Here is a 17,451-nt window from a genome sequence, read left to right on the forward strand (position 1 = left end):
GGTTCCTCTTTTTAAGTCTCTTATTTTTGGGTTGACTCTTAATTCTCTTTCTTTGTTGTGGTCCCCTGCAGCATCTGGCAGCGTTCATACTTTCCTTTGCACTTTTTGCTTGGTTTGCAGATCTGTTCTTCTTTTGAAGGGCCTGTTTTTCTTCACCACTACTCGGATGCCTTCCTCACAGTTTGGAGCTCTTGGACATCTCGTATATTTTATTTTTTTTCATGCTTCATGCGACAAAGTCCCTGTTTTCTTCAACATCATTTTTAGAAAATATGTTTGAACATTGATTAGCTGCTCACTGTGTTCAATTCAATTCAGTTCAATTCAGTTTTAGGCAGCCTCAAATCCCAACAACAGTCGTCTCAATGGGCTTCGTACCGGTGTGTTGAAATGAAACATTCTCCCTAACCTGATTCTGTAAGCTTCCCCTTTAAGCAGAAGAATGTCTTCACATGACCCTATGACCACATGACCCCATGCCAGCTTTAAAAAACTTCCTGTTTTGGGGTCAGAAGATGATCTCTTTCATAAACTGATTGCACCGTTGTGTCAGAGGGCGGGGCTTTTTTCTTTCAGTTTCAACTTCAGCCAGGAAAACACCTGGGATCACTCTGTTTCTCCTCATATGTGCTTCCCCTGGAGCTTGTCTGCGAGGCCGAGTCTCTGAGCGCCGGTGTAGGTACCATAAGCAATCGGCCTGCAACAACTGTTCGGGGTCCTTCGACTAGTGCTGACGCCACTGGTAAGTTTAAGACCAAATCCCATCTTTGTGAATTTCAAAGCTGAGCTCCCGCTGATGGTTTGAATGTTTCTGATGTTCTGCAGGCAGGTCTCAACACGATTTCTGAACGTTTTACCCTCATCCTTTGCATTCCAGGCTTCAGCCGCTGCCTCGCTTACTGCAAAAAGAAACCCTTGAAGGAAAGATCTGAAGCTCACCTTCAGACCGTTTCTTGTTTATTTGAACAGAAACAGGTTCTTAATACGAATAGTTTTTTTTAAAGGGTGAATCCAGAAAAGGGAAACTAAAGTCCCTCTAGTGACACAGAAAGTGGTTATTCCAGTCGGGCAGGACTGGTTTGACCTCAATGTTTCTGGATTTTACCTAAAATCCCCAAAAGAATTTGTAAATTATTCAAACTTTTAGGGTTTTTTCAAACAATTTGATTCAAAGTAACTTAAAAATTAGAAACATTTAAAATGTCCTGGACATTTTCAGTTCTGAGGGAGCATTCACGCTGCCATATTTGGTCCTAGTTTGATCTTCTCCAGAGGCAAATTCCTTTGATCGTTTTCTTGGTTTGTTAAATTCCTCTTTGGTGCAGAGCAAACAAACAGCCTCTAGTTTACTAAGGAGTGACAGTCTTGAATTAATTAAACTTTGTGTGAACGCAGACAGACTTTCTGCTGACCAAAGATGGGAGCGGATCTAAGAAGTAGTAGAAATAGCCAACTGCACGAATCTGATCTGAAGAAGTGCAAATGTGAAAAAAGAAGGTCAATGTACTTTACGGAAGTATAATTTAATCAAAAGATTAGCAAATCCGACAACAATTCTATTTCATGCCTTTTTCTGTCCCGGAACTACTTTTATTCTGGCTCAGAGTCTGTTTCAGCATTTGATTCTCTTTTGAGAGTGTAGCAGTGTGAAAAAGCAAACCAAAACACAAGCTTCAACCGGCACCTTCATTTTTAAGTTTACCTGTATGTTGAACACATCAGAAAACACTCTTATCTCATTAGTAAGATCAGGTTCAGTGAAATACGCTTTCAAACACTGGAAGAGGTGCCTTTTTGTCTGTCCTTCTAGCTAACTTAAAGTTTTATGTTTTTTTTGTTGTTAGTTTTATTTCTTCCTTTTTATTCCTGTCTTTTATTAATGCTTTCTTTGATTTTGTTTTGTGTACTTCTGGTGCTGAATCTTTTATGGATGGTTGGGCTATGAGTCCAGAATAAATTCTATCTAATTCATACATTATTTCCGTATTCCTCGCTGTTTCTAACTGGGTTTGTGGGACCGCCTCAGTGTGAAAGCAACCGAAAACAGCAGCTCGGTTTGCAGAACAAACAAAATCGAGTGTTTGCTCAATGTTTCATGTGTGATTTCTCTCAGTCCAGAGGATTTTATTATCTTTTTAACCCTGTGAGGGTTGAGGATGGAAAAAATCAAAACATTCTGAGAACTTTGAGGCGGGTAAACGACTCGCAGGATATCTTCTAGTTCGACCCTTGTGGTTTCAATGTTCTTGAAGAATCAACAAAGCAAAAAGTTGTTAAATTTCCTCCTGAACAGAATCTGAATAACTTTAAATCACAGTTAATGATTTTTATTCCAGCTCTTATTTTGAAGCCTTTTCCACCTCTTCTTTTGTAAATCTCCTCCTTTTGTTTTTTCAGAAATGGCGGCTGCCAACTTCCGGCTGGTTGAAGACCTTTTCCAGTGCTCCATTTGTCTGGATGTCTTCAAAGATCCGGTCAGCACACCGTGTGGACACAACTTTTGCAAGAACTGCATCACCGAGCACCTAAACATTGACGTTCCGCTGCAGTGCCCCATCTGTCGGAGGATGTTCTACCCCAAACCAGAGCTGCAGATCAACACTCTGATCGCGGAAATGATCGATGCGTTCAGACAAAACGGACCCATGGAAGTCCGCTGTGCTGTTTCTTCCAAAATCAAACAACTGGGCGAGCTCTCCTGCAGAATCGGCACAGTGTGCATCTTTCTGGTTTTCTCCTATGTAGTTTATTGTAATTTTTTGAGAGAAGTTGCTGGAAGGAATTTGGAGAAACCCGACAAAAAAATTCAGGAGCAGATACAAGAGATTGCTCAGAAGATTGAGGGGCTGATACCCCTGGTGCAGCTCTGTGGTGAAGATTTTCAGAAGGAAAAGCAGAGGGAAACAGAGTTGCAGCTTGCCGAAGAGCTGAAGAACAAGAAGAGCTCAGAGGTAGAGCGGTTCTCCAATGCCCCCAAACTACCAAAGGGGATGGAAACTCCAAAGTCGCTGATGCAGGATGAGCTGGTCAAGGTCCAACACCACACCATAGACATGACCTTTGACCCCGATACAGCCTATCCAGGGCTCATCCTGTCTGATGATGGAAAACAAGTGCGATGCTGCGATTCCAGGAGGAATCTTCCTGAAAACCCAAAGAGGTTCACAGAATGTGCCTTTGTTTTGGGCAAGCAGGGTTTTTCTTCAGGCAGGTTCTACTTTGAGGTTCAAGTCAAAGGAAAGACAAAGTGGTCAATAGGTGTGGCCAAGGAGTCAGTTAGCAGGAAAGGGGACATTAAGCTGTGTCCTCAGAACGGGTTTTGGGCCCTCTGGATGAGGAGCAGAGGAGAGTACAGAGCTCTGGCTGGCCCGTCAGTGTCTGTTCATCTCAGGTCTGCTTTCGAGAAGGTGGGAGTGTTTGTGGACTATGAGGCGGGTTTGGTCTCCTTCTACGACGTGAACAATGCGGCTCACATCTACTCCTTCACCGGCTGCCATTTTACTGAGAGACTCTTTCCGTTCTTTGATCCCAGTCGGAACAACGATGGTCAAAACGACGCACCATTGATTATCTGACTGTTTTTTAAACATAAGATTGCTGCAATGACAGACTCTTGTCTTGTGTTTATAGATATCTGTGTGTCTAATCTAGTCCCCTTTTTGTCTTTGTGCTAGTATTAGAAAGAGTGAGACCACATCTGCAGCAACTGAAGACAGCTGGACTCAGTGTGGACTTATGTTTCCAACAAAAACTAATGTTGAACTACTTAATACAAAGTACAAAGTCAAATACATGAGCTGTTTCCCAAGAAGAATGTAATACAACCTCAAGCTCAAAATTTAATTTTTGGATTATTTATTTATTACAATTGTTCTAAGTCAGAAGCAGACAAAAAAAGACGGGACATAATTACAATAGAGCAGAATAAGACAACTTATGACCTGTATGGATGTAGTTATAAAATCCGACGTATTCGTCGATAATATTCAGCTTTCCCTGGTGGTCTAGTGGTTAGGATTCGGCGCTCTCACCGCCGCGGCCCGGGTTCGATTCCCGGTCAGGGAACGAAATTTTTGGTTCATGAATTCTTGAGTGTCAAAATTCGATGCTCCGTGTGCTTTTTCAAGAATCCGCACGACAATTTCACATTTCTTAAATACATTCTTTTCTCCAGACAACACCAAATGTGATCATTTACCACCCCCGTGCAAAGATCTAAAGATATAAGTAACTATGTAATACTTTTTGATTATTGTTTTTGTAAATATAGATGGTAATAGACGAATGGATGTTTTGTGCAGCTGTGTGAGAATGAGCCCTTCACCAAGCAAAGGGAAGCAGATGCAGCTTATCCCTTGTGCTCTCTTAGATCAGTGTTTTTCAACCTTTTCTGAGCCACGGCACACTTTAACCTTAAAAAAAAATCCCGCGGCACAACAGCATCCAAAAATTTAAAAAAAAGATGGAGAAACTCATAGTCTGTATTGATCTACAGTCCCTCCACAGTCTCACATGCATTTTTGAGATGATTGTTGCAGAAAAAGCTGGAAACTGCAGCTGTTTTTTTCCTAAAAGATTCAATAAAAGTTAAGTTAGAAGATTTAAAAATAGTATGATGTGTGTTCGTTGGTTTCAAGACGTTTAACGACAGATCTCCTTGTGCCCTGTCACTCTCACAACCCAATGCATCATGGGAGATGTAGTGCATAAAACGGCCGGAGATCGGTTTTCGGAGCTTCATTGTTTTGTTCACTTGTTCCACGGTCTGATACCGGATTCTGTGGAAAGCTACACCGCTAAAGACGAGCTTTAGCTGGTACTTTTGTTGGAACTGAGCGACTTTACGAGCTAAATCGGGACAAGGAAGTGAAGACTTTAACCACTTCTGATTGGTCAGACTGATGACGTGTGATTAAGCCCCTCAAGAATGATTGGTGGAGACAGTTAAAGGGACGGGACTTTTCCAAAATACAGCCGAAGGTGCAGCTGAATCGCCGGACAGTCATTCTTATCAAAATGTCTTTAATAAAATAAAATAAACGCAAAGAAAAAGTATTTTACGATCTTTTATATTCCTAACTCCTCAGTGTTTTATCAGGGCCTGTTTGGATGAACACAGAGCTGAAATCCTGGAGATGGGAAATGTTGTTAAATCAGTTAATGAGAGCAATTTTCCACGGCACACTTGACCATCACCCACGGCACACTAGTGTGCCGCGGCACACTGGTTGAAAAACACTGTCTTAGATGACCCTACCCTTACATTGACGTGTTCTCCCTACCATGACAAAGGTGGATAAAGGTGGAAAGATTTCATGTAATCCGTGGACACCAGTGAAGATCACAAATCATAGAAGACGAAAGGTTCAGCGCACTGTCTAGTGGGTCTAGATGACCCAATTCCCAATATTAAAGTGCCTAGGATAGCACAAAGGTTATAGAAGAGTTTAAAAATAACATATAATACTATATAAGATAACATATAATAATTGTTGTTGTTGTTTCTCTTTCGGCTTTTTCCCATCAGGAGTCGGTTTGCAATGAAATTTCGATTGAGAAAAAAAGTGTCCTCCTTCGAGCCGGATTCGAACCAGCGACCTAAGGATCTCTGTTAATAACATCTACAGTCCTCCGCTCTACCAACTGAGCTATCGAAGGGACCTAGTAACCACCTCGCACATTTGCCAACTTGCTTTTACTCCATAAGGGGAACACAAAAAGGACATTCGTATAAACGATCGAAGAACTTCACGAATCTCGTAATTCTCTCCAAAACCTTATTTTCTCTAACTGCTGCACCAGTCAAAAAGCTGAAACTATCGGAACTTAAATCGGAAACTTTGCAGCAGTCAGAGAGCCTGATTTGTTCATATTCACCACACTAACCCAAGCAATTGTTTACTCTCGTCCTCTAAAAGTAACATCAGACAGATGATCTGCTCACAAAAATACTTCCGATTTACAAAATAACCTAATTTGGCATAAACACTCTCATTTGTAAAGTGTGTTTTTTTTTTTACTATGTACAAACTATTATTTTAATCTCTAAGACATTTTCTCTGCATAAAGTTGAATTAATTTTTTTCGATTTAACAAATTTCCCGGTGTCCCAAGCGGGTCTCGAACTCAGAAACATCAGCCCTTGAAGTTGAAATAGGTTTAGCTCGGTTTGCATCTTAGCAGAATGATGACTGTCAGCTCATCTAAAATAACAATAACAAACAGCATAAAGCTAAAGGACAAATGGCGAACAGGACGACAAAAGTTCAACGCGATACTTACAGCCAGCTAAACGTTAAATAAATTACAAACTGCAATCTGTTTAAAAGATAACATAACAACGGGAACACACTAATAATTGAGCTAAAATGGCAAACTACCTTTGAGATTTTTATCTTACTTATGATGATCCTTCTATTCTACAATAGCCCTGGGGCCTGTTTCAGAAAGGAGGTTAAGTGTAAACTCTGAGTGCATTAACCCTGAAATCAGGGAAACCCTGGGTTTTCCGTTTCAGAATGGGAGGTTTGTTAAACCAGAGTAAATAGAGTAAGTCAAACCCGTTTCTGAAAGAGGGGTAACTTTTACTCGGAGTCAGTATCCATGGTTACTTATGCTGTGAACCTAACCTGGTCGGGAGCAGGTTTTATTCTTCAAACTCAAAGTTTCTGCCGGTCCCCTCCCCTTTTTAAAGACGAAGCGGTATTTTTCGCTTTAACCTTCATTGCCCAAATGTCCGTCACACAGAGACGGTCTAAGTGACAAGAATGGCTCCTTTTTTGGAGGACCCAATAGACGAGGAGGCTGCATTAATTTGTAGAGAATTATATTTACGAGGATTTTGAGAAGACTCGATTTTTTTTTTCAATTTTAGCTGCTTCCATGTTCTTTAAATTCCTGCAGGATTGCATCTACATGAAAATGAAATCAGGGACATTGAATTAGATTAATGTAACAATTACTTTTTGGAAACACAATTTGCTAGCACTGCTTACTTTCTTAATCCCATATAAACCTATACCACTTGATCAATACAAGGGTAGTGTTGCAGTGTGTGTGTGCTGAGCGGGGCTCGAGCCACGAGAGACAAGGGGAGGGGCGATTGCAGGTGCAGATGGGGGGGGGGGGGGGTGAGCACGGAGCAGAGGTGTGTGCGTTGTATATATTGTGTGTTCGGAGGACGGAGCACTTAGTTAAATAAAGAGAAGGTGTCATTCCCAGAATAACTGTTTTGGAGTCATTCTTAATCCGCTCTGGAGGTTGAGGGTTTCGAACGGGAAGTGAACCCCGAAGGAGAATTCCCTTCGGCCCTGAAGGAAATCTCCCCTGCGCTTCTGACCACGGTCGGTCGGAAAGACGAGAGAAAAGAAAGGAGAAGTCTTCGCGCAGCGAAAGGTTCAACAGTAGACAAAAGTTCACTTTGAAAAACACAATTGCATGTATTAATATTAAAATGACCAACGTTTGCAAGAGGGGAAGGTTAACAATAAAGTCCTCTAACATTACCGACGTTAAAGGCATTTTTCCCCAGATTGGTTCTGTACACTATGCAGCATTTCATGCAATTACACCAGGAATAACACTTCAAAAGTACTCCTAAATATCCCCATTTTTTATTTCACACCGTACGCTATTTAAAAAATTATTACAGTCAATATTTTATGACAATGATTTAAATGCAAACTTAGGCATTAACTTGAGCAGCTATGTTTTCCCACGCTAACTGTCTCTGTTTTGCAGATGCAGCAGTGTTGCTTTTCTTCTGGAATATGTGCTCATATTCACTGTAACTCTGCAGCAGCACGTCAAGTTCAGCTGGCGAAAAATACGCAGACCTCTTTTTTTCACGGTTGCCATGGTGACTCGTGATATCTGCGCTCCATTGATAATGGCTTCTTATAGTCGCGGTGCTCATGCTCACCTCCGAATCAGTCCACTCAGAGTTGATTGATCTTACTCGGATCAGCTTCTCTGAAACAGAAAACTCAGAGTTGTTAATCTCCCGATTGACCAACTCGGAGTTCAAGTTCAACCTCAGAGTTGGTTGAACCTCCTTTCTGAAACAGGCCACTGAAGTGCAAATTTGAACAACAAGTCGATTCATGTCTTAATTTGTGGGCGACGATACTTGTTGATTTTGGTTCACTTTACGATCCCATTCACCGACCTAAAATCGGGACATCTTTAGCAAAAAAATTCAAGTATAAATTATATATATATATATATATATATATATATATATATATATATATATATGCAAGTAAATAAGAATTAATGGCAAATCCATTCACACTTTAATTTCCTGAAGTTTGGCCCACTGTTGTTTTTCCATATCCAAATAATCCAAAGGGAACATTATTCGAACTTTCTACCACTGTTTGACCATATGTCTTTGCCAAATTCAAAGACTTTCCACACATTGGACTGGAATGATGGACTTATTACTGCCATCATGTGTGTTGTCCACTGCAAGGCACTTGGTCGTGTTTACCTTATAGTAAATTAAATCTACTTTTCTACACCCCTTGTACAGTCCTCTTGTTTTTTTGTTGACTAATCATTAACTAGTTGCTTTTTTGGGATCAAGTTTGATCATTTGTTGACTGCTTTTGCTGCATTAAACCCCTCTCAAGACTAGTTTTTGCCCCACATCATTGTCAGCTTTTTTTTAAACGAAAGACACAACACAAATAAGATTCATTCATTCTTTATTTCTTGTATTAATCATTCACACTCCAGCAATTATTTTGCGATATTTACATTTTTTTTCTTGTGTTTGGATGCTCATCCACTTCTTATTACACGGCAGCTGGTACCCAGACGGCGGGTGACGACTCACAGCAGCGCTTTGCTGCAGGGCTCAGAAGTTGCAGCAGATCACCTTCTACAAAATCAGGGTTTATAATTACAATTTTTGTAAGTTTTTTTTTTTTTTTACTCCAGTACAAAATAAAGCGAGAGTTTGTAGAGAATGAATGATCTTCAGATGCAGCGTCTGAGCCAGAGGAAGAAAAAAAAAAAAAAAAATCTGCAAAGATGCACAACAAGACGTATTCAATGACAGATCCTGGTCATCCTCGTGGTTCTAGCTTACGGTAAAAGGGTCTGAGCCGAGCGGCGTCGGGTCAGGCTTTGATATAAAGAACAGTAAGAGTACAAAGTTTCTGCTTTTAGCTGGTTACACGTCATATTCAATCAAACGTTACCATCAAAGTCCTTTTCCCAAGAAAAGATGCAGATCAGTTTTACTTCTGTACACAGATAAAAATAAAGACCTTGTTTTTAATAATGCTGTCTTTGTAAACACATGAAAAAAGGAATAATAAAACATAAATGTACAAAATGAAAAAAAAACTGATCTACAATAGTGTCAAGAAAAATGCTATTCAAAAGCAAAAGGTGTCGCTACAGTTTTTTAATAAAATATAATAAAAACATTATGGGGGGGTGGGGGGGGTCAGCAACTATTGTACCTATATGACAGCGGTCAGACAGGGGGGGGGTGCAGTTAGAGGCAAGAGCACCACTGAATCCAAATTTAACTCGTATAATTTGAAATTTTTCCTCTAAAACACAAAAACTGCATAGACAACAGGCTACAGTTTTTAATTTGTGGTTTCACAGAAAAAGATCAGAGGACGTACCAATTCAGACAACAGCAGGGGGTAGGATTGTACCATTTAGGAGTTCATCACTGATTTTAGCTGGGTTCACCAAACGTATGTTTGAAAAACGGTGTTGTTGTGTTTGCCAAGTCGTTTAAACTGACCTAAGAATTCTTCAAGCATAAAAAGGCACCAAACTTAACAACTGACACAACAAACCGGGCCTTGCCTCTTCTGCTGGAGCCCCGCCCCTGCCCTCCACAGAGTACTGCGGCCTCACTCGTACCACAGTGGAACAACATTAAGACTCCGGGTTGGATCTTTTGGCCTCACAGTAAGAAGTAAAGACTGGAATGAAGCGAAATGAGGATCACAACAACAGAAGGTCAAACGCATGTTTGATTTGTTCCTGCAGCTCCAGCTGCAGTGCATCACCTCCGCCACACGAGGGCGACACAGCCCACAGGTGGTTTGATCAGTGCTCAAGTTTGTTTTCAGCTCAAGTACCGGAAAAAGTGCTGAACCAGTTAGCTTTACTCTACTCCTGTCCTACTCTACCTCCCTACTCCTTCTTCATCCGTCCTTCAGCATTGCTCTGCCCTTCTCCTCTTCTCTTTACCGTATTCCCAGTTTTAGATCTACGCTAACGTTTATCCATCCTGTTCCTCTCCGTAGAGTTCACTTGTGTTAGTACCGTTTCCGAGCTTCTCAAACTTTTCACTTGTGGGTGCGCTACCATAAAATGTAAAGGTAACCCCCCTCCTCCCCCTCACCCCCCAACTCTCTAAGTGCTGGCAGAGAGTCTTCATCCAGGTCATCCTCTTCTTTTTGTATCCAGCGTCACTTCTCCGTCTGTGCGTCTTCCTCTGTGATGCCCTGAGCGCGGAGCTCCTCCAGGACGTTGTCCAGATGTCCGGGGTCGGGGAAGCCGTGTCCCGTCAGGTTGGAGCCGAACTCCGTCTTATGGTGGACCTTGAGGCGGAGAAACGGATCTTTGGTTTGCGTGAAAGCAGAGCGGGCCGGTGGCGCAAAGGTTAACGAGCGGTTACCTCGTTCCAGATGACGGTATCGGACTCCCCCGTGGTGCTTGACGTGCCGACGGAGAAGATGAGCCTGCGGTCCCACGCCACCAGCAGCAGCCTCAGTACCTGTCAGGTTTGGGCGGAGCTTAGGTCAGAAAAAGCACTTTAAGGAGGAGGGGAGTTGACGACGAAGGCTGCTCCGTTTACCTTGCGTCCTTTCTCGCTGTCGGGGAGGTAGCAGTGTCGTGGGAAGCCTCTGGCAGTGAAGGGCTTCCCTGGATTTGGGTGCTCTGGTCCCTGAGAGGTTAAAGGTCACGCCAGATCAGGACGTATTCTCATTGAACGTCATTAAAGCAGTGGGGGGCAGGGGGCGTACCTGGATGCCAGGAGGGATATTGTAGATGATGCGGATGGTTTTGCAGTCGGGATGTCCCGGCAGAGAGTGAGGGATGACGTGGTACTCCATCTTTCCTGCCGGCTGGTTTCCCGTCTTCACGCCGTAGATGGTTTTGCAGGTCGGACACTGAAGACTGAGAGGGGGTGTGCAAAAAAGATGGCGATTGATTGATTCAATTTTAATCTAAAAGCACAACCCTGCATCACCGCAGACCTGAGACATCAAGCTCTGTTACAAAGAAAAAGCAACTTGGGGTTCTGGACCAAAAACACTTCTGCGAGTTTGTCACAAAACTGTTGAGGAAATAAAGAATTACTTTGATTGCTTTGCTTTTGATTTAATCAGCATTTATTTTAAATTAAAAGAGTCAAATAATGAAACTTTTCTGTAACATTTGATGGGGGGGGGGGTCCCTCAGCCTGACTGACGTCAGCATGTTTGGGCGTTCGACGTCACGCTCTTCACCTGTTCCTAACTCTATGGGCCTATCGACTTCGGTGGTGACGCACTTAAAAGTTCTAAACAATCTGCAGATTAAAAAGAAAACACAGAGACAAACTGAAGCACAAGGGAGGTAAAATGTTAAAAATATATATTTTAAACATACCCACAAGACAAAAGCATCAAATTCTACTTTATTTGGTACTTTATCCAGAATTTTTCGGAACGAAGCTGGGCTGCTGGAGCCTCTCAAATGTTACGTTTTCTCAGAAAGCGATGGAGCCCTGAGGGACCCCACAACCAAGCGGACTAAGACCCTATCCCGAAAATAGTCAATCTTTGCAGCAAAGCGTTGCAAAAGCTCTAAAAAGTACTTAAAGGATCCTAAAATGTTGTAGCTCACTGCGTTTAAAGCAAAAAAAAAGAAATCCTAGTATCTGTGTTTACTCAGATGTTGATTTGTAAAAAATGCAGAATCGAGGAAAAAGAGACCTTCAAAGAAAGACATCCTAGCACGATAAGAAACATAGTTCATCTATCTTTCCCAGCAGACTGTGACGGTGTGATTGGGTATCTGTGGATCTAAACCCATTCTGGGGTTTTGATGACGAGGGCTGTAGAGGAACACAGAGGTCGTTTCCACCAACCTGCCGTCCTTGTTGCCGTTGTTGTACATCGCCACCAGGCACTGGAAGTGATACTGGTGTCCACATTGTGCCAGACGCCCCACTGACTCCGCCCTGGAAACAGGAGTCACGCCCGGACCTTTATATCCTGAAGCTCCCCCCAGGGGCTCCATGCAGATGGTACAGTCCTGGAGGGAAAAACATAAAAAGTTGTGAAAACCGCTTCTGTTTTTGTAGCGTGTTTTTGAGGAAGCGCCGATGAAGGCCGTACCTCTTCGGGGGGACTCTTCACCTTCTGCAGGTACTTCTTCACCACCTCCTCTGGGGTTTTTCCTAAACACAGAGTGGAGTGAGCCCTGGTGGAGATCTGAGGAGGACGTCTGCACGGCTCTTTCTCTACTCACCTTTGCGGGTTTGCTTCTTGGTCGTCTTCCTGCAGCAATGGTTAAAGCCCGGCACCGGCTTGATGTCGCTTTTGCTGACAGGTGGGGGGTGCAGCACCAGCTTCGGGGGCCGGGTCAGACACACGGGCAAGGCGGCGGCGCTCATCAGGATTCCCGTGATCCCTGACGTAAAAAAGGAGTCGGATTTAGCAAAAGTTTTTTCTTTTTGTTCCCCTATAAAAAGGGACACAGAGGGGGAGCTCTCACCTGCCAGAGCGGGGTGGACGGGGCTGGATCCATTCAGGTTTTTCACCGGGACGGTGGGCACGCTGCAGCAGAAAACAAAAACACTCAATCTAGAACTTTCCTCGTCTAAAGACGTCTCAAAGACAAATACTCACTGAGAGAAACGGATGACTGTCATTTCAAAAGGGCAAATATTCACGCAAACCCAAAAGAAACTCTGTGTTATTCTGAGTGAAAAGTCTCCTCTTCACCTGCTTCGTTTAGGAGCTAATGAGCAGCAGGAGTGAGGATTAGACGACCTGTGTGTTTCTGAGGGCTAATCCGGGGAGTTTCCATCTGCTTACTGAGCTCAGAGTCACAGACGTCACACAGCTGCTTTCTGAGGATTACCTGCTGCGTCACAAAGCCCTGCATCATCCTCATCCTCGTTTCTATGTGAAGAAACTCACGTAACGCACATACAAACCACGAGCAACTTCCTTTTCAATACAGCACTGTAGTTCTCTGGTTTTACAAATTTAGAGTGAAAAAAAATCTATTAAATCTATTTGTTCCACATTAACAAATATATTCCGTTCTTTTTTACAAAAACAAATAGCTACAAACTTTACAAACTTAAGCTTAAAATTGCATTTTTGATTATTTCTCGATTCAAAAAGGACTGGGAAAAGTCATTCTGCTACGAAGCTACTTTGGCGGGCGGAACGCTCCCTGCGCCGCTCCATTTTGACGTATCCACTTGCAGACAAATCGCTCCGTGTGCGTCTTAGTTGTTCTCGTTTGAGCTGGAAACTGGATCAAACTGTTCGGCTGGAAAGCTCCAATATTGCTCGCTATTTTTGTTGCATTAGTAATGTTAGGCTGGGGGTGTGAGGGGCAGTAAGCTAGTGAAAAGGACAGGAGCAAAGAGTGATCTCAGCAACAGGAAGAGGATAGAGGCGGGGCTACTGTACACCCATAGTCCCGCCCACACCTCTTCAGCAGTTTCTAAAGAACTACTGCCACTTTGCAGAAACCATATGCAAGAAAACAAAACTTTTCTGTTGATTTTAGCTCAACTATATTCAAAAGGCTACCGGGAACACTTTCACAACAGATCAGAAGATGATCGGAGCAGGTCTTTAAGAGTTCAGACCTTTTCACTTTGTAAATCGAATAGTAACATTTCTCCTCATTACTATTAGAGTATAAATAAACTGATTTTGTTTCAGTCAGAAAGACGGAAAGTTAAATAAAATGTTTTTCAGTCAAAACATTTTTATCTCCTCATATTCTGATTAAAAGCAGAATCTCTATCAGACTTCATCTTCATCCCCCTTAACCTGTAATCCTAGATGTGAAAGGAGCAGGCTGTCTACGTACAGCATAAACTGTGTCTGTGTTTTTATGCTAAAAGGAAGTCCTTCGAGCCGGATTCGAACCAGCGACCTAAGGATGTCAGCACAAAGCCACCTCTACAGTCCTCCGCTCTACCAACTGAGCTATCGAAGGCCCGGCAGTAGAGCACCACCTGCCAGTCTAAAGGAGTGAGACCGGGATATGTGGAACCTGTCTGTGCTTGCCGTCATTGAACTGGTGACACAGTGATTCACAGCTGGGTGTCGGACAAGAAAAGAGCCAGTGAGAAGGGAGTTCGCGAGCAAACGCAAACACTGAAGAGATCAGGAAGCCCTTTCCTGGCTGACCTTTAACCCAAATCAATGTTAAAACAAACCAACTGAGCTGCTCCGCCTTGCAAATCTACCACAGACAGACAGCCTTTTCACGACGAACCTAACCAGAGCAGTGCATGATCTGACCAACAGGGGGAGCTGACGGCTCACGATAGTTTCTTGTTCTCTCTCGACACTGAAGTATTATGGTTTTAGGGGAGTTTCAGGGAGAAACAAAATACATCTTTATGCTTGATGAAAAATCTTGATGAAATATCCCCTTTTTGAGTTAATTTAAAGTTATTCCTGTTAAACCTGCCGTCGAAGACAAAACTAGCCTCTACAGCAGAAAAATACTAAAAAAACACTTCTATTAAGACTATTAGTGCAGCTGTGAAGCAACTTTTGTCAATTGATTCACATTTTTTTTAATCATTCTGAGCAGTCAAACAAAAAACCAAGAAATATCTTATTTAAAGGCCGACATGGTCTTTAAAAGCTACTGCAACTACCAAGATTTTTTAAAAATTCTGTTTTGAGATTAAAATAAACGTAAGACACATAAAAGGTGGCGCAAATAAATCAGTTAAGAAAAAAAAGAGCTAACAGAACACAAACAGGGCCCAAAATGGACTTGGTCATCTATTTCAGCTCTACACCTGTTTCTCACACAAAACCAGTTATGTTTAGGAGTTTTTAAAAATGTTTCGTGTTATAGGTCGGTACAAAAGTGCTACCTCTAGACTTTTCATGTGACCACAAGTATTCACCAATGATGTAAAAGCTAAAAACCTGTTTGCTCTGTTGTATTATTCATCTATTCGTGGGTAGGTGTTGATCGCTAAACCCAATTCCATTTGAGGAATGCAACCGAAAACTCATCAATGCAATCTCACTTATCTCAATTCTCCTAATTAAAACTATCTGGACTCAGACGGATTGATTGTGACAGTTGTAAATACCTTTAACATTGGCCTGGATTAAAAGATACACTTGTGTGGAGACAATCACAGTTGTAAGGTGTAAATGAATTCAATCCAACTGCTTGTTTGTATAGGAACACTGTTGGTAAAACAAAGCATGACAGACTATTACCCAAGAGGGAAACAGCCATTATGGAGTTAGTGAAGATGACCAGTTTTGCATAGAATATCGGTAAAGTCATGAACAAATTCCTGGAAAGTCCAGTTACCTGCCAGCCAGGCCTGCATCTGAACACACTTCTACTGGTAAAATCTGATCTTTTCTCAGTCAACTGGGACAAAATCATCAGATATCTCATGACACAATGTGTGAGCCGTGGCTCACTGAGATAAAAATCACAAAACAGCTATTCAGTGGTGTTAGACAAACCTCGTTTGTCCTCGGTGGTATTCAGACAACATGCTCAGATCATCTCATTACTTTCCTTTCAATGCTGCCAACTATGAGTGGTGGAAAAAAAAATGGACCAGTGCTGTGACCATAAACGTAAGAGATAAACAAACCCAGTGGTCATGTGATCTACAGGTCAAAATAGGAAAATAGACAGAGAAAATACTCATCACAGTACATTTGTTTTTGATTAAAAAAAAATAATAAAATCAAACCATAAAGGGGGAAGAAGTTTACAAAAATCACTTGGTAACCTGACCAGGCTCCAGGATGAATTTGTTTTCAAACTTTAACACTTTAACATCGCTAATTGTGTCTAAAAACTAATAACTAGATTTCTTTCTTGATTTATACAAATTTGACTAATTATGTTCAAAAATAAGGTTGAGGTCGTTTTATTTCTGATAAATACACAACTTGCTAGAAAATTATTTCTCAGCTGTTTTTAAACATTCTCATGCATCTTATGGTGTAAATGTGGCCCCTGGTGACAACGCCTTTATTAAATATTTTCTAAAGGTCGCCTCATTTTTTCTGAAATTTAAAATATTTGGCTTTGCTTTTAAACAGAAACCTAGTTCTACACCCCACCATGAATCCAAAGTTTTTATTTAAACAGCAAACCATTTGATATTAACGCAGCGTCCCCCGCTCACATTCCACCAATAATGTGCAGTTATCTGGCCCCATTTTCTGGCCATTCTCTTAATAGAGGCCAGCATTGTTTTTCCAGTCATCACAAACAGCAGACATTGTAAGAAAAGCAGTGACAGCCTTTTTACTCTGCATTATTACGTTCAACTTTGGACGACCAACAGTCAAGTGAAAAGTATTAGAGCAGGTTTTTCCAGTTTGAATCCAGCTGCTTTTTAACGGCTTTTCACAGATTGTTCTCTCTGTAATTGGAGTGCTCTGCTGTCGTATGGAAGCACAGGAGCGGCCAGCCCGCCGATGACGATTGGGAAACACCTTTAATAGATTGGGATCAAGTCAATGAATGACGACAGCAGCAATCTGGCACACAAACAAACTTGCTGTCAGCATGGAGGGCTTTACAGAGTATGGTAAAGATAGGAGTGGTGAGTCACGTCTGATCTGGGATAAGCTTCATGAAGCTCCTCTTAACACACTGTCCAGGTGCCCCATTAATGTGCAGATCATAGAAACGCGCGGAAAATTGAATCGTTTATTTTGTTCCAGATACCCTGCAGTACTACAAGCCTCTTTATGTAACAAAACAATGACAGATGGCCCAATATTTCACTTTAGACCGTCATTCTTTAGAGTTCATTATCTAAGCGGGTATTAGGTACTTTGGTTGAGGTATAAGTCCATTCATTGGCTCTCCGGTGCAGCACTTGATACATTACGATATGATCCAAGGAATTCGGCCGACAATTGTGTTTTTAAAAAACTAGCCAACCCGTTTTAACCAAATGGTAGAAAGGTACCCAGCCTAGACTACTATACTCAGTTGATAAGGGGTGTTAAAGAATTTCTACTGTATTTTGTGACCTTGGTGTCCTTACAAACGGTTTCTCTGTGGTCTTGTTTCACTTTAGGACAATGTTCAAGTGGCTTGAAGTTCTTTCATAAATTTGGTCCAAATTTAGCTCTAGCTTAGATCCTGTCACGAGAGTTCTGAGGATTAATTTACAAAATCAATGATAATAAAAATATGGGAAAATATGGTTTAATGCTATCT

General features: G+C 41.9%; 2 protein-coding genes and 3 non-coding genes across 6 annotated transcripts in view; 2 read left to right on the forward strand and 3 right to left on the reverse strand.

Annotated features, from left to right (window-relative positions):
• Nucleotides 1-539: 539 nt before the first annotated feature.
• On the forward strand, nucleotides 540-3,603 carry LOC101163053 (zinc-binding protein A33-like). Its single transcript, XM_004065656.4, has 2 exons — nucleotides 540-742; nucleotides 2,398-3,603. Exon 2 carries the CDS (start codon nucleotides 2,400-2,402, stop codon nucleotides 3,573-3,575), a length of 1,176 nt encoding a protein of 391 aa, XP_004065704.1. The 5' UTR covers nucleotides 540-742; nucleotides 2,398-2,399; the 3' UTR covers nucleotides 3,576-3,603.
• Nucleotides 3,604-3,993: 390 nt separating this feature from the next.
• trnae-cuc lies at nucleotides 3,994-4,065 on the forward strand. The gene has a single exon. It is a non-coding gene; the product is annotated as a tRNA-Glu (tRNA).
• A 1,505-nt stretch (nucleotides 4,066-5,570) lies between these two features.
• trnay-gua lies at nucleotides 5,571-5,658 on the reverse strand. The gene is given in 2 exon segments: nucleotides 5,571-5,606; nucleotides 5,622-5,658. It is a non-coding gene; the product is annotated as a tRNA-Tyr (tRNA).
• Nucleotides 5,659-8,691: 3,033 nt separating this feature from the next.
• LOC101163297 (E3 ubiquitin-protein ligase DTX1) overlaps nucleotides 8,692-17,451 on the reverse strand; it is a 40,070-nt gene continuing 31,310 nt past the window's right edge. For both annotated transcript variants that reach the window (XM_011488166.3, XM_011488109.3), the window contains exons 5-12: nucleotides 12,742-12,803; nucleotides 12,496-12,657; nucleotides 12,363-12,424; nucleotides 12,113-12,279; nucleotides 11,004-11,157; nucleotides 10,835-10,924; nucleotides 10,655-10,753; nucleotides 8,692-10,577 (exon numbers count right to left, since the gene is read on the reverse strand). In XM_011488166.3, the coding sequence (XP_011486468.1) occupies nucleotides 10,446-10,577; nucleotides 10,655-10,753; nucleotides 10,835-10,924; nucleotides 11,004-11,157; nucleotides 12,113-12,279; nucleotides 12,363-12,424; nucleotides 12,496-12,657; nucleotides 12,742-12,803 (928 nt within the window). In that variant the 3' untranslated portion in view covers nucleotides 8,692-10,445. The remainder of the gene's footprint in view (nucleotides 10,578-10,654; nucleotides 10,754-10,834; nucleotides 10,925-11,003; nucleotides 11,158-12,112; nucleotides 12,280-12,362; nucleotides 12,425-12,495; nucleotides 12,658-12,741; nucleotides 12,804-17,451) is intronic.
• Nucleotides 14,121-14,211, reverse strand: trnay-gua. The gene is given in 2 exon segments: nucleotides 14,121-14,156; nucleotides 14,175-14,211. It is a non-coding gene; the product is annotated as a tRNA-Tyr (tRNA).

Source organism: Oryzias latipes, chromosome 1 (assembly GCF_002234675.1).
Source record: "Oryzias latipes chromosome 1, ASM223467v1".
NCBI classification, from domain to species: Eukaryota; Metazoa; Chordata; class Actinopteri; order Beloniformes; family Adrianichthyidae; genus Oryzias; species Oryzias latipes.